The sequence below is a fragment of the Notamacropus eugenii genome, chromosome 5, assembly GCF_028372415.1.
Source record: "Notamacropus eugenii isolate mMacEug1 chromosome 5, mMacEug1.pri_v2, whole genome shotgun sequence".
In the NCBI taxonomy this organism is placed as follows: Eukaryota; Metazoa; Chordata; class Mammalia; order Diprotodontia; family Macropodidae; genus Notamacropus; species Notamacropus eugenii.
In genome coordinates this window covers 126,782,524-126,798,967 of record NC_092876.1, presented here as the reverse complement: position 1 = coordinate 126,798,967, position 16,444 = coordinate 126,782,524, and the positions used below count along the sequence as shown (strand labels likewise).

At 37.6% G+C, this 16,444-nt stretch overlaps 1 protein-coding gene across 5 annotated transcripts in view; it reads left to right on the top strand.

Moving 5' to 3' along the window:
- Positions 1-16,444, top strand: part of ACER3 (alkaline ceramidase 3) — a 184,555-nt gene that overhangs the window by 129,932 nt on the left and 38,179 nt on the right. For all 5 annotated transcript variants that reach the window (XM_072610777.1, XM_072610781.1, XM_072610778.1 and 2 more), the window contains one exon: positions 15,454-15,506. In XM_072610777.1, coding sequence (XP_072466878.1) covers positions 15,454-15,506 — 53 coding nt within the window. The remainder of the gene's footprint in view (positions 1-15,453; positions 15,507-16,444) is intronic.

The following is a 16,444-nucleotide window of genomic DNA, read 5'->3' as shown; positions in this document are numbered from 1 at the left end:
TGATTGGAATGAATTTCACACAACATTAGCTATAATTCCCACTAGTTCAGCTCTTATATACTTATCATCTTACTCCATAAGTGATTTTAGTTACTAATTATTTTTCAAAACGAAAAAGAGAAAAGTAGTTTTTAAAAAAAAAAAAAGCATATGGCAGATCCACCAAGCTAGATACCATAGAAAGAGTTACAATGTAAGAAGAAAAATTGCCATAGAGATGCCCAGTAATTCACAGATGATGGAATCTGAAAGGAATTAATAATAAGACTCAGGGCCTCAGATATCAGTACATAGATGTACAGAAATGGGAACAAACAAGGTGAACTAGAAATCCTATTATGTTCTTAAATATTCAGATAGGCCTTTTATTTCTGTGGGAAACTTAGAGCAATTTCCCAAAGACATTCCAGTCTACTCATCACATCCTATTCAACTCTGAGCCCAGCTTAACTTAAATTCATGAGTACTATGTGTCCTAGGTATGCTTTATTGATGGACAAACTTTACAGATTTCTTTCCAAATGCATGTGATAATCCAGGCAATTGATATTCTTCATCCATTTGGACTTTCTTATGGGGATGATCAGCTAGCCTTTTTTTAAATGCTTCTAGATGTCTTCCAGGATGGTGTGCTATGTTTTTGTGATATAGTGCAACTAGCATAATGTCATCTACAAATGGGAACATCTGGAGAACCTCACTATCCACAGAATAAACCCTCTTCAACTTGGTCTCTTAACAGGGTCTCTTCCATCTCTTTGTAGTGTTTGCCACAAAGATGAAAAAAAACATGGAGAACATACATCTCTCTTTTATTTTTCACCTTACATTTAAGATCAGAGGGTCATTGAAAAGAGTTATTTCTGTTGTGTTTTTCAGGGAATCTTGAAGAATTTTTTGAAATATATGGATAGAGATACATTGTTAGAAAATAGCCTTATTTAAATCAGCATATTGTGTTACTAAATCAAGTACTTTTTTCATAATCAAAGAATGTAATCTTATATTCTCAACGTCTTTCAAGAAATTAACAAGCATTTATTTAGATCCTACTATATGCTAGACACTATACTAGGTATTAAAGAGACAAAGAAAAAATAATTTATATGGTAAAGAAGTGGTCCATTGGTGTATGTAGCTTTGAAAGCCTCCTTGTGCCCTGTTAATACCCCAGCAAGGATTCCCTTCATCTCTATATAGATGACTCATACAAAAATGTTACATAGTTGGAAGAGTATGTGTGTAGGGGGGTGTATGTGTGTATGTATAGTTAAGTAGTTGCTGATCTTCTCTGTTTTGTCTTTTTTGGTATTGATATGGTCCAAAGTTTTTTCTACTACTTTAGTATCTTCTCCCCTTAGATTCCTTGCATATTGACCCTAAAACACTTTCACAGTTGTTCTCTGGAGGCACAGTCAAGATGATAGAGTATTTAATGGCAATATAGCATACTACCCCATTAAATCTGTTCCACAAAGATCTAGAAAATGCAGTAGACCATAATTGTGATGAATAAAACCCAAAAGTGTCATAATGAGTAACTTTTCTGACCCAGGGAGTCTTAGGGAAACAGAAAGCAAGGTCCATGGACACAGGACAAGATTTGGCAGGACCACACTTTTCACAGAGCATTCTGACACCCAGGAACTAAAAGAGGACTGAGACTGAGCCCCAGGGCAGGAAGCCAGAAAGAGATCTGTGAGCAAGGATAGGAACAGGTGCCATCTGGTAGGTCAGTCACTCACTACACAGTGCTAGGAGAAAGATCTTGAGTGAAGATGATCCCAGGGGACAGCATGGGCTCTATTGTGTACTGAGCAACAAATAAATTTCAGAAGCAAATATTTAGAGTTTGGCTCTGATCCCAGGAGCAGAATAGGAATTCAATGTTGAAGTTGTGTTGAAGCCTTCAGTGGAATAACCAGAACAGGAATCCCAGATTAAAGAAGAGCCTTTAGTTCAGTTGCTCTGAACCTAAAGAGCCTGTCAGTTAGCTAGTAGTGGCTTAGTCCAGTAGCAGTCTACTGATATTCCTCGTCAGGGTTAAGCCAACAGACCCAAACCGAGTCAAGAACTTAAAGAGGTCATACTCAAAGGGTCTGAACAGACCTCATCCCAGATCACATCATTTTGGTAGCATTAAAAGCTTGCAGACTCCCAGCAAGAGCTGTGAAAACAGTGGGTTATAAGAGGGCAGAAGCTCAAGCCAGACATTTCCCTTCCCACCTCAACCACTCCTGAAGTATGTAGAGCCAGCACTAACATAAAGTCCAAAGTCAAGAAGCTAGAAGAATGAGTAAATAAAAAATAGTTCCATCATAAAGAGATATCTTGACAACAGGAAAGCTTAAGACACAAACTCAGAAGAAAATGACTCAAAAACATCTATAAGCATATGAGAGCATTAGGGGAGATAACAGGATATGAGAACTATGAGAAAACAAATGAAAAGAGAATTAACACCTTGGAGCAAGAGGTTGAAAAGCTTACTGAAGAAAATAACCCCTTAAAAATTATAATTGACTAAATAGAAGTTAATTGCTCCATGAGACATCAAGAAATAGTAAAACAAAATCAAAAGACTGGAAAAAACAGAAGAAAATAGGAAATATGGGAAAAACAACTGACCCAGAAAAGAGATCAAGGAGAGATTATTTAAGAATCATTAAACTACCTTGAAAACCATGAGCAAAGAAGAGCCCAAACATCATATTAAAAATATATATATAAAAGAAAACTGCCTAGATCTCTTAGAACCAGAAGGCAAAGTAGAAATTGAAAGAACCTGTCAGTCACTCCTGAAGGAAACTCCAAAATGAAAATTCTCAAGAATATTAAAGCCAAAATTCAGAGTTCCTAGTTTAAGGAGAAAATACTGCAAGCAGCCAGAAAGAAAGATTTTAAGTACTGTGATGCCTCAGTCAGAATTACACAAGATTTAGCAGTCACTAGAATCAAAGAGCAGAGAACTTGGAATATGATAATCCAGAAAGTAAAGAATCTATGCTTACAACTAAGAATAACCCACCCAGAAAAATGGAGTGTAATCCAGGTGAGGAAAAAAATGCATCTTTAATTGAGTAGAGGACTCCCAAGCATTCCTGGTGAAAGGACCAAAGCTGAATAGAAAATTTGACATAAAATATAGGAATCAAGAAAAGCAAAAAAAGACAAAGGGAGCACTGTTTATATTCTTGTTTGGAAGATGTAGCACAATTGCATCTTGTGCAGCATGATTCTTCTCAATATGCATTTAGTCTAATTTAGCTGCATTTCCTGTCTTCTTTTTGAGGGGGGAGGGTACTATTTTTTCCTACCCTATGAACACAATCACATTGTAATATTAGGGTTCAAATATGGTGCTGCTTCTACTGTTCTTCCTTTGTTGGTGAAATTAGTTTGTTATAGTAATCTTTACAGATCTTTTCCATTTTTCTATTTTCTTGCTTTCTTCTGTTTTCATCCTTCATTGCTCTTGGGATGAGTTTGCTTAGTTGGATAACTTGCAAAGCTTCCTTTAAACTGAGTTTACCCTCAATTACTTTACTTTTTGAGACAATACTACTCTTAGTCATGCATCATCCTTCATTTTAAAATTTTATAAACAAAATTTATTTTAAATCTGCCTTGACTTTGGCCTCTATCTCTCTCTACTTGGCAACCAAGTTATATGTCCTCTGACTAAAGCACATTCTGGGCAGCAAGGCAGTACAATGAATTAAGATCTGAGCCTCTAGTCAGTAAGACTTGAGTTCAAATCTTTCATCAGAAACTTCCTAGCTATGTGACCTCTGACCAAGTCACTTGACCTCTGTCTATTTCAGTTTCCTCGATTGTAACACTTACCTCTCAGGGCTGTGAGGATTAAATGAGATAATATTTGTAAAGCATTAACACAGTGCCTGGCACATAGTAGGTTCTACATAAATGCTTTTTCCTTCCTTTTTTTCTTCCTTTTTTCCTTTATTCCTTCCTGGACCCTTTCACTTTTGTTGTGGCATTATATTTATACCATTTAACTTTTATCAAAAGGGTTTTGTTTTGTTTTTTGTAAAAGACTGGTAGCATTGTAAATTTTGGAGACCATTTCACATTTCTTATTGCTGGTTATTGTCTAAGTAATCTAGGATTGAGTTGTTTTCAATTTTATATGCTATGTCTTTTTTCATTATTCTTTCTTCTTGCTTTTTTACTAATTCTGATATTTGCTCCAAAAAGTGAGTGTTCTAACTATATACATCTGATTCAGGAGTAGCATCCTATATAAATAGCAAATCTTTTCCTGTCAGTTAAAATGTCCATTTCATTTTTTGTGATGTGCTCACCATTTTGAATGGTCATCACTTCTTTTCTCAAAAAAAAAGTGTTTATGATTTAAAAGTTTGGGGCTTCTTTGTTACCTACAAGTCTTTAATATCTCTTCTTTTTCCTTCTTTTCTATATACTTCTTACCATCCTCAGCTTTTTCCATCACATTGAAGACTCTGAGTATCAGAGTATATGTTTTTTTTAATTTGAGGGTATTATCAAGTTCTTCATAGAACTTTTCTCCTTCTCAGTTCACAGCAACTGATGGTGGTACTTATACATTAATTATTTTCATGGCCCTGTGTAATTTCTTATCCTCAGTGCTACATCACCTATTACTGCTAATCTCATAAAATAATGTTTCTTGTGCCTTTGAATATATGAAATAAAATCTGCTAGCTTCTTCCCCTGCCTCTCCAAAAGATACCCGTGACCCTTCTTTGCATTTAGCTATCATTTCCTTCTTTGCTTTGGTTTTTTTAATAGCATGAATGTCAGAATTACAAAGATTCAGCTCCTCTTGAAGCATGTCTAATTATCAGTCTAATTATCACATTTAAAGTACAGTCATGTTAAGTTTATGGATAGTCTACAAACCATGTGATTCATAATTTTCTTCCTTTTCTACTAGCTTACCTCTGTCTCTGTGTAGCTGAAAGGAGCTGCACAGGACTAAAAATGAGGCATATTTGACCTCATTGGTATTCCTAGGACTTTAGCCCTGTAACTGTAAAATTACTTTGTAAGGGTATACTTCATTGAATGAATCCATGATCTAATCAATCTAGATACTTTCTCGTGTTATACTGATTGCAACCCATCTATACCCTTGCACATATCTTCCCTAAAATACAACAAAGAATCTGCCCCATTCACTGGAAGATTTATTCCAGAGCTTTAAATATCACAGGGTTATGAACACAGCCAGCATTCTAGTCTCTCCATCTATTATCCCTTGATCTTACTAGATGACATATCTCTCTCCTTTTCTCCCTCCTTTTCTAATCGTACTTGATCTGAATGATTTTTGCTGCACAAGTCAACACTAGTAAGTTGTTGCAGCCAATTTATACCCACTCTGGGTCTCTCTGTTGCACCTTGGGTCACCCAGAATTCTGGTTCTTAGAGGTAATGGTATTCCTCAACTTGTAGCCATATATATTACATGCAAAAAAGTATTGGTGTCCCCCTCAAAAAAAGCTTTTTTTGTTTCATAGAGAAGGTTGGGATCATTAAAAGTATAATATAATGTTCCAAATAGAGTTTCACCTACTCTCCTATTCAAATCTCTGCTCATTATTTATCTGCCTGCTTTTTCTATCCAAATACATGTGTTGATGGACTGACTCATTTAGTTGTCCATCTCACTGCATATCTGGTTTCCTTCAAGACTAATCTCAGATGCCTCCTTCTATAAGAGACCTTACCTGATCCCTCCAGCTGCTGGTGTTCTTTAAGGTTACCTTGTATCTACTCAATCTCTATCTTGTATAGAACTACATATATACATGTTGTCTCCTCTATTAGAATGTAACCTCCTTGAAGGCAGGAAAGGTTCATTTTTATCTTTGTATCCCTAACACTTAGCACAGTGCCTGGTCCATAGTTGTGGTTTGTCCTTCATTCTTGAAGAGGACCGTGACATCAGAGAGATGATGACATGATTTACAATTGACTTTGATTTGAGGGAGGGAGGGTTATTCAAGGTCACTAGCCTCACTTTCTCCTCCAGAGCCATCTGGGTCCAGTGGCCAGATATTGATTGATCAGGACAATGAAGATGACCCAGGATGCAGTGAGACATCTTGGGTCTTATAAGCTAAGGTCTTTTTAGGTTCTCACTTTGAGTAAAACACTGCCCATTCAGTGAATATTTTTAAAAAAAACAACTGGGGGGGCGGAGCCAAGATGGCGGAGTAGAAAGACGCACATACACATAGCTCCAAACCCACAGCCCATAGAACATCTGTAAAAAGGAACTCATGGCGAATTCTGGAGCAATAGAGGCCACAGAACAGTGGAGCGAAGGAGATTTCTGTTCCAGAGGGACCTGCAAACCTCTCGCAAAAGGTCCTTCGCGCCACGGGAGCCAAGCACAGCCCTGCCGCGGCCGCGGCACCGAGAGAAATAGATCCGAGCGGGCTTCAGGGACGGGATCTCCAGCAGCCGCGCAGGTCCCTCCACCCACAGGTGACGGGGGTCGGTGAGAGGGTCTCTTTGGTGGGTCGAGAGGGGAGTGGGGTGCCCCCATAACTCAGGCCCCCTAGGGAGGCAGCAGCTGAGGCAGCGGCAGACCAGGGCTCCTCAAGCAGGCAGGAGCCTGGATCCATTGTTGAAGGTCTCTGCATAAGCCCCCTGAGGGAACTGAGCCTGTGAGGTGGCCCTGCCCCCACCTGAGCACCTGAACTTAATCACACACTGAATAGCAGCCCCGCCCCCACCAAAAGCCCTGAGGCTGGGAAGCAGCATTTGAATCTCAGACCCCAAGCACTGGCTGGGAGGATCTGGAGGCGAAATGGGTGTGAAGTAAATATTCAGAAGTCAAGTCACTGGCTGGGAAAATGCCTAGAAAAGGGGAAAAAAAATAAGACTATAGAAGGTTACTTTCTTGGGGAACAGGTATTTCCTCCCTTCCTTTCTGATGAGGAAGAACAATGCTTACCATCAGGGAAAGACACAGAAGTCAAGGCTTCTGTATTCCAGCCCACTCAATGGGCTCAGGCCATGGAAGAGCTCAAAAAGGATTTTGAAAATCAAGTTAGAGAGGTGAAGGAAAAACTGGGAAGAGAAATGAGTGACATGCAAGCAAAGCATGAAAAACAAGTAAACACCCTGCTAAAGGAGACCCAAAAAAATGCTGAAGAAAATAACACCTTGAAAAATAGGCTAACTCAATTGGCAAAAGAGGTTCAAAAAGCCAATGAGGAGAAGAATGCTTTCAAAAGCAGAATTAGCCAAATGGAAAAGGAGATTCAAAAGCTCACTGAAGAAAATAGTTCTTTCAAAATTAGAATGGAACAGATGGAGGCTAATGACTTTATGAGAAACCAAGAAATCACAAAACAAAACCAAAAGAGTGAAAAAATGGAAGATAATGTGAACTATCTCATTGGAAAAACAACTGACCTGGAAAATAGATCCAGGAGAGACAATTTAAAAATTATGGGACTACCTGAAAGCCATGATCAAAAAAAGAGCCTAGACATCATCTTTCATGAAATTATCAAGGAAAACTGCCCTGAGATTCTAGAACCAGAGGGCAAAATAAATATTCAAGGAATCCACAGAACACCGCCTGAAAGAGATCCAAAAAGAGAAACTCCTAGGAACGTTATGGCCAAATTCCAGAGTTCCCAGGTCAAGGAGAAAATATTGCAAGCAGCTAGAAAGAAACAATTCAAGTATTGTGGAAATACAATCAGGATAACACAAGATCTAGCAGCTTCTACATTAAGGCATCGAAGGGCATGGAATAGGATATTCCAGAAGTCAAAGGAACTAGGACTAAAACCAAGAATCACCTACCCAGCAAAACTGAGTATAATATTTCAGGGGAAAAATTGGTCTTTCAGTGAAATAGAGGACTTTCAAGCATTCTTGATGAAAAGACCAGAGCTGAAAAGAAAATTTGACTTTCAAACACAAGAATGAAGAGAAGCATGAAAAGGTGAACAGCAAAGAGAAGTCATAAGGGACTTACTAAAGTTGAACTGTTTACATTCCTACATGGAAAGACAATATTTGTAACTCTTGAAACTTTTCAGTATCTGGGTACTGGGTGGGATTACACACACACACATGCACACACGCACACACACATAGAGACAGAGTGCACAGAGTGAATTGAAGAGGATGGGATCATATCTTAAAAAAATGAAATCAAGCAGTGAGAGAGAAATATATTGGGAGGAGAAAGGGAGAAATGGAATGGGGCAAATTATCTCTCATAAAAGAGGCAAGCAAAAGACTTATTAGTGGAGGGATAAAGAGGGGAGATGAGAGAAAAACATGAAGTCTACTCTCATCACATTCCACTAAAGGAAGGAATAAAATGCACATTCATTTTGGTATGAAAACCTATCTTACAATACAGGAAAGTGGAGGATAAGGGGATAAGCAGGGTGGGGGGGATGATGGAACGGAGGGCATGGGGAGGAGGGAGCAATTTGAGGTTGACACTCATGGGGAGGGACAGGATCAAAAGAGAATAGAAGTAATGGGGGACAGGATAGGATAGAGGGAAATATAGTTAGTCTTATACAACACAACTATTATGGAAGTCATTTGCAAAACTACACAGATTTGGCCTCTGTTGAATTGCTTGCCTTCCAAAGGGAAGGGGTGGGGAGGGAGGGAAGTAAAGAAGTTGGAACTCAAAGTGTTAGGAACAACTGTCGAGTAATGTTCTTGCCACTAGGAAATAAGAAATACAGGTAAAGGGGTATAGAAAGTTATCTGGCCCTACAGGACAAAAAGGAAGATGGAGACAAGGGCAGAGAGGGATGATAGAAGAGAGAGCAGATTGGTCATTGGGGCAATTAGAATGCTTGGTGTTTGGTGGGGGGAGGGGATAAAAGGGGAGAAAATTTGTAACCCAAAATTTTGTTAAAATGAATGTCAAATAAATAAATAATAAATTTAAAAAGAAAAAAAACTGGGAGGGGAAGATCCTCAGGGTTACTGCCAAAAGAGAAATAGTTCCTATTTACATTCACTTGGAGCCAGGAGGGCCCAAAAATAACCATTAAGTGGTGCTTGGGCAGGGACTTATTGTTGTCCAGTACATAAGATCGACAGTGAATTGGGTTTAAGGCTTGATCTTTGAGAATGAAATCTAAAGAAATCTAGCCAGTAAACCCCAAGTTAACTAGGTAGCTTTCAGCCATCAAATTTACCTTCCTTTGGGCAGAACATCCTCAGGTAAAGGAAGAAGAGAGGAGAGCAGAGGATGGAATGGACTGAGTTGGCCAACTGGAACTGGCCAGCTGGGTCCCCATTCAGGCAGCTCAGACTACTCACAGGTTGTCATTTGGCCTTTGTTCTCAAAGAAAACCATGACAATATAGTAGATGCTTAATGAATGTTTGTTATTAGAATGTGGACAGGAGGCATACTTCGCTTACTTGTTTTTGTTTTGTTTTTCCTGTGAAGGTAAACTAAATGCTTCAAGTAGATATAGATCTCATTAAAGCATCTCTGCAGTGTTCTTTGATTTGATGCAGTTGACACAGGTATAGGAAACTCTAGGTGTGAAAACTTCTTCTATCCATGTAGGTCAGTACCTTCTCTACAACTTATAGTCTTTAGAGACTTGATTAGAATGTCATTCACAAATAAGAGGGGCTGGAGGTCCTCACTTTCTACAAGGAATACCTCTACCATTTGCAATTCTTTCTGGCCTTCATCCATAACAGTGGCAAACACTTTCCCAGAATACATCTCACTATTCTATACCTCACTTGACATGAATAATCGTAGACCCATCAAACATAATTTTCTTTCTTGTCTAGGAATCTTGTGTCATCTTAATATGCACGGTAGAAGCGTTTTGTTTAAAAACTTTTAAGGCTGTATTTGCTCTATTAAGTCAAAACGAGGTGGGATTTTTTTTAAGCCAACAAACCACAAACACAATAATATATTCTGTGTGCACCTTTTCAGTCATTCATGTGGCAGAAAAGATGTCTGTTGTAAGAAATCATTCATGCCTGTTCTCTTTTCCTATTTCCATCAGTATGTACATAGGTCATTGTCATAATAATTTTATAGATTATAACAGTAGGCATGAGGGCTAGTAGTTATTTATATCCTTTCTAATGTCTGTTTCAATAGTAATGTTATCCATAATTTTTCCAGCATTTCAGTATTAAGCTCTTAATCAGATAATCTTGAAAGTCAGTCCCTCAGTGCTTTCACATTTTTAACATGGATTTCTTGAGTATTTTGCCTGGTCCATCTTCCTATTTCTCCCCTCTTTTATGCCATTTCATTTTCTTCATGCAGCACATCAGAGACAGTATTTTTTTAGAGTCCAAATGTGGTGGTTCTTCTGCCACCAATGATGAAAACAGTTTGTTATATAAATAGTAATGTAATTATTCTATTTCGTTGCCCTTTACCCAGTGTTATCTTTTAGTGCCTTTGGAATGATTTGGCATAACTTGGTCTCATATCAAGACTTCTACAGACACTGTTTTTTACTCCATCACCATTTGCTGGGAACTTTTTAGGTCACACTACTTAGAATCTTCTGCCATCTTTCTCCATTAATTTTTGAAAATTATTTTATATTCTAATGCAGCACTTACTATGGGCTTCCATGTTCCTCTTCTTGGCTTAGAGAGTGGTCATACATCAAGGAAGTTTATAGGCTCTTTATATTCATCATTATGTCAATGGCTAACAATTTAAATCTCATAAGGAACTATAGTAGGCCTTACTGATATCTTAGCATTTATCTCTCCTTTTCCTAGAGCAACTCGGTAGCATAGTGGATAGAGTGCTAGGCCAAGAGTCAGGAGGACCTGAGTTCAAATGTGTCCTCACTAGCTGTCTGACCCTGGATAATTCATTTAACCCTATTTGCTTCAGTTTCCTTGTCTGTAAAATGAGCTGGAGGAGATGGCAAACCACTGGCAGTATCTTTGCCAAGAAAACCCCAGATAGGGTCATGAAAAGTTGGACATGACTGAACAACAGCTACTTTTTCTGAATCATTAATATTCACTAGAACAAATTGAATCTGTTATAATTATATATTTCATATCTTCATTGTATCTTTTCTTCTAATCTGATGTTGCTTTTGATCTTTAGTCTAATAAGTTGATAGCCTTATAGCACCTAGACAACTGATTCAGAAATAATTCCCTGTTTCATGTCTGTCATATAGTTCATTTTTCTTTTTTATATTATTCAGTGATCACTATGTCTGGCATTTTCTGACTCTTGAAAATAGTAATGGTGCTTAGGTTTGAAGTTTCTGACTAGTCATAAACTTTTGGCATTTTCTGTTTCTTAATTATGAGTCATATTTTCAAACATATTGTTTGCCATTCTCCCCATACCCAATTTTATACTGAAGTTATTGCCAAATATTGTCATATGTCGATTAGATTAGGAACCATCAAGTTTTTTTGTAGAATTTTCTTGCAGATGTCTTATCTCAAAGTATGATTGTGACATAAAGGACCCTGGAGTCTTGAAGGCTATGTGAATGGAATACAAACTATGGCAGATTCTACCATCATCTTGGAAGGACTTTGCATATTGCGTATGGTCCTCAGAACAAATTGTTTGAGCCTTTGAGAACTAGGCTAACTGAGGATTAAGAGGAACTTTACCAGCAGGTTGGTCACTAGATGATGAACTGTTTTTCCTGGACAACTCATGTAACAAAGAAAAATATAAACTAATCCTTAATCCTTCCATTTCTATATCGGTGGTGCAGAGTAAGAGATAAAAGGCCCATGTGATGCTCAAAATCAGGCAGACCCAGATTGATTCATTCTAAAACCTGTATTGTTTTCTGTAACATTCAGGGTGGCCTTTTTAATGTTGTAGATCCTAATGACTAAAGCCACACTAGGTTTTACCGGGAAGATTCTGCACATGTCACTGAGGTTATCTGGAAGACACTAGATCTCTGTTTGTTCTTCGTTTTCAAAGAGGGCTCATGATGTCACAGGGTGGTGTCTTAACTGGTTTGTGAATTGGATTTCAGTAAGACAGAGTTGTACAAAGTTATCAGCCTTACTCTGTCTTCCAGTGTCATTGAAGTCCAATGGCAATACAGAAAGTTAAGATGACTGGCAGTGACCAGGGATGCAGTGGATGACCTTGATATCTTTGATGTCTGACCAAGCTCGAAGTTCTCCACAGTGCCTACTTTAGCTGCCTTTGAGGTTGTTGGAACAAATTGTTCACATCCTCCCATTCTGCCAAGGGAAGTCTTCACATGCTTGGGGTAGACACCCTCCAGATCACCAAGTTTGAGGCCCATTGATCTCTCTCAAACCTGGTTTAACTTTTCTGCCAAGATGGTTTTACCAGGCTGTGTCTGCAGAGCATGCTACAACTTCTTGGAACCATAATTGAAAGTAAGCAGACTCCAAAGGTGGATGAGCAAGGGATCTGAAAAGGGCTCAGCAAGCCCTGCTACCAGAGGTGCTAGTCTTCTCTGAACACCCCATATACCTCACTGGATCTGTAATGGTAGAAGAGAAGCATATTCAAGAGTTGATGTACAAATTGGGGAGTAAACTCTTAAAAGAAATGAGGCAGGTTTCTGTAAGTCACAAAGACAACTGGCAGTATTACTCAGTGGTCAGAATTTGAATTATCTTTCCTTTTACAAAAGGCCTTTCTGTATTCTTGTGTCTAGTAGCATCTACCTCTTTACAGGAAAACACAGAAGACTATATCACCTGGGAAGATCATTTTAGAGAAACACATATAAATATTCAAAATAACCCATGATGAGATTTTCAGTAACATTACTACACTTTCATAGATGGATTTATGAGTTGCTGTAACAAAAACAAAACAAACCCCACACACACTTTTTGTGTGTTAAATAAGTGTATACTTATTATTAAAATTTTAGAAAATAGAAATTTCTATGATGGAATTGGAGGGGCAGCTTGCTGTTGGCTGGCCAAAGATTAGCTATATTCTGGTGGCCTTTAAACATCTAAACTTGACAGTTCTGGAGAGGTTCAGGGCAGAGTAAAGGCCAATAATATGACCTCTGCACTTCTACCAGAGGGCAGCAAAACCATTATATTTGAAGGCTAAAGTGTTCATGTTTGCTGTTAATTGTGAAGTTCATCATAAAAAAGAATTTCTTTTAATAAAAGGAAAACATCCTATCATCTTAATTTTAAGTCTCTCTCTATGGACTACAATTGCAAGGTATCTCATGCTGCACTTTCCAGCTATTTGGGATACTCTGTATAAATCCTTGAAGGACAAAATAAAGAGAAAGGGAAATTCTCTTTACTGTATTTAGAATGCTATTTTAAATATACTTTTATTGGTCTTTATTGAGAGGTACTACTTTAAAGTATTTTTATTTAGTAAATTAAGTTTATTTGTTAAGGCATTTATTTGTTATGCATATTAACATTGCTATCAAACATAAGAAAATTATCTTTTTCCTCCTTGGAACAAAAATTTTATTCAATTTTCATTGTAGCTTCCAAGCCGCTCATTAAAAAAATCTTTAATTTAACTTTCATAAACATTTTTCTACCAAATTAAGAGTATGATAAGGAAAGAATAAATTGTGAATCTATTTTTTCTTATATTAGAGCTTTTCATTTCACAAAGGTTCAGGTACTTTTATTCTGTTGACTTCCTAGATTATCTCTTTATTTTTACTTTATTTTAATAATTAAATAAACTTTGGGAGGTTGTGTCTACATAAATGTCATTAGGTGATATCTAAACTTTATTATTTAAAAAGTTGCTCTTTGTGGTTAATTATTTTAATGTTTCTTTAACTTATGTCCTTAAGATTAATTATAGAGCAGTGATTGTCAAACTCAGAAATAGCAGCCACTAAACTGGCCTCATTTGGACTTAGAAAACCACAAATTAGTTTTCTCTATGTTATTTTGTTAAATATTTTGCAATTGTGTTTTACTCTGGTCCTAGCACACTCAGGAATATTGCAGGACCACAAGGCCTGGCTGTGTGTTTGTCACCTCTGATGTAGAGGACTCTGTTTATGTTCCCCCATGGATTGCCCTGTCTCCCTACATCCCATACATACATGGACATTTTGCCACGTCCATAAAACTAATACTGCTGTGATCACTCCCTTTCTGATCTTATAGCCATCACCCTAGTGTAAACTCTCATTACCACCCATCTAACTGTTCTCCCTGGGCTACAGTTGATTTCTAAGGTCCCTTTCAACTCTATTATGACAGTATTGCAAGTAGCCTTTTAACAGGTCTGCCTGCCTCCATTTTCTCACTATTCCAATCCATCTGTAGTGTGTGATGACTAATCTTCCTTGTGCATAGCTCGAAACATTTCAGTAGTTCTTTTTTGCTTATTGAATTAAGGTCTCATTTCCTCCCCTGGCATCCCAGGCTCTCAGCATGGTATAATGAATAGAGCACTAAATTTGAAGTCAGAAAATCTGGGCTTAAATATCATTATTACTCTTTGCTATGAAAATAGTTTTGAGCTGCCTCCCCCACCAATAGTCTACATTGAGAACCCACTCTAGAATTGAGACTCTAGATGAATGTTGTCAGACTCAAATAAAAATAAGAGGACGTGTTCTAACTGCATACTGACTTAGAAAAACACATTAATATTATCTGTATTCCATTACATTTTTATTTATTTTGTTAAATATTTCCCAGTTACATGTTAATCTGGTTCTGCATTCAGGAGTATTGTGAGCAGCATATTTGACTGCTGGATGGATCAAGATGGATCTCTAAGTTCCCTTTCAACTCTAAAGCTTCTAATCAAGCACCATTCTACCTTTCTAGTCTTATCATAAACTACTCTCCTCCATGTGCTTGAATTTCCAGGGGAAGTGGTCTACTTTTCTTCCTCCTATATATGCCTCACGTACTCCTAACTCTGTGCTTTTCCTCAGGCTTTTTTCCTCTACAGCACTCTCCACTGATTCAAATCATAAGCATTCTTTAAGACCCAGCTCAAATGGGATGTCCTCCATGAAGTCTTCCCTGATTTTTCCAGTAAAATTTTTTTCCTTAGACTTTGCCTAATGTTTTTTTTTCCTCTTGTGTCCTTATGTTCCATTTTGTATTGCACTTTTTTACTTATCATATATTTCCCTTTTAAATTATAATTTTTTTGAGAGCAGGGATTTATCTAACACGTTGCACAGCACTCTATGTAATAACTGCTGAATTTTTATTTACTATTAAAAAAGTACAGACACTTAATGGAAAGTGAGATGATTACTATGTTCACTTCAATAGATATATATGCTATCTTCTCCCAAAGTTGCCCTCTACCTATCACACACACACACACACACACACACACACACACACACACAGAGGTCAACTTGGTATGGTTGTTCTGTATTTTTATTGTTATCATGTTCATTTTGACATGAGCAATTATTCAAATTTTGTGTGTCTTTTCCTTTTGTAGCTATTGGATGAACTTCCCATGATCTACAGCTGTTGTATATTTGTCTACTGCATGTAAGTACTCGCATTTCAGGAGAGAGATAACCCAGCAGTTTGATTTGTAATAAGATATCTTAAAGCATTTCTCTTTTGAGGTCAGGAGGGCAAGAATTGTCATCCAGATGTTACATAGAGAGAACTCTGTGTGATTTGCCTCCAGTCATACAGTTAATCAATGTAAGATCCACACTCTGGGCCGTTCATGAATAAATAATAGTTCATTAATATCAGATTAAGTTGCATAACTCTAAGCCGTTTGAAAAAATATGTGTTATGTATGCTCCATGATTTTACTGATGTCCTTGTTCTTGCTACTAATATAGATTTCAGTACCTCCACACCTGAATGAACACTTCATTATCTACAGTGTTCTATCTATAGTTCATGTGACCCCAAAATGCATCACCTGATGTCTCACCTCTTAGTGATGAGTGTCTCTTCCCTTAGGCATTTAGAGACACAGACAGTCTCCATGCCCAAAATTACAGTTTTTGCAGCTGGGTTGGTCCTCGTTTCATATATCCTTTAAGAGCTCAGGGTCACCTCCACATCATGATGAGAAATTGAAGAACTTCATTGGCAAAAGTATTATTTGTGCTGAATATAAATTTATGTTATCCAAAAACTAGTTCCAGTTTAAAAAAGAACTGACATATCTTAAAATTGATTGCCCTCAAAATCACTCTCTTTGTACCAGGGGTGCCTGGTCACATATACCTGACTTTTCTCTTGCTACTTTAAAACACTGCTTCTGTGGTATTTGCAATATCTAGCATTTTACTTACTAAGCTATTTCACCCCTCCTCTTTACTTTGAAGGCATTATACCTCATAAGTTTACCATATTTTTAAACCATCTTTCTTTAGGAGGGGTATGTATCACCCCTCCTAAACCTATTCTTACTCCCTCGTTGAGACCTCCAGCTCCTCCTCCCTTTAGTACTTTTTCAGTCT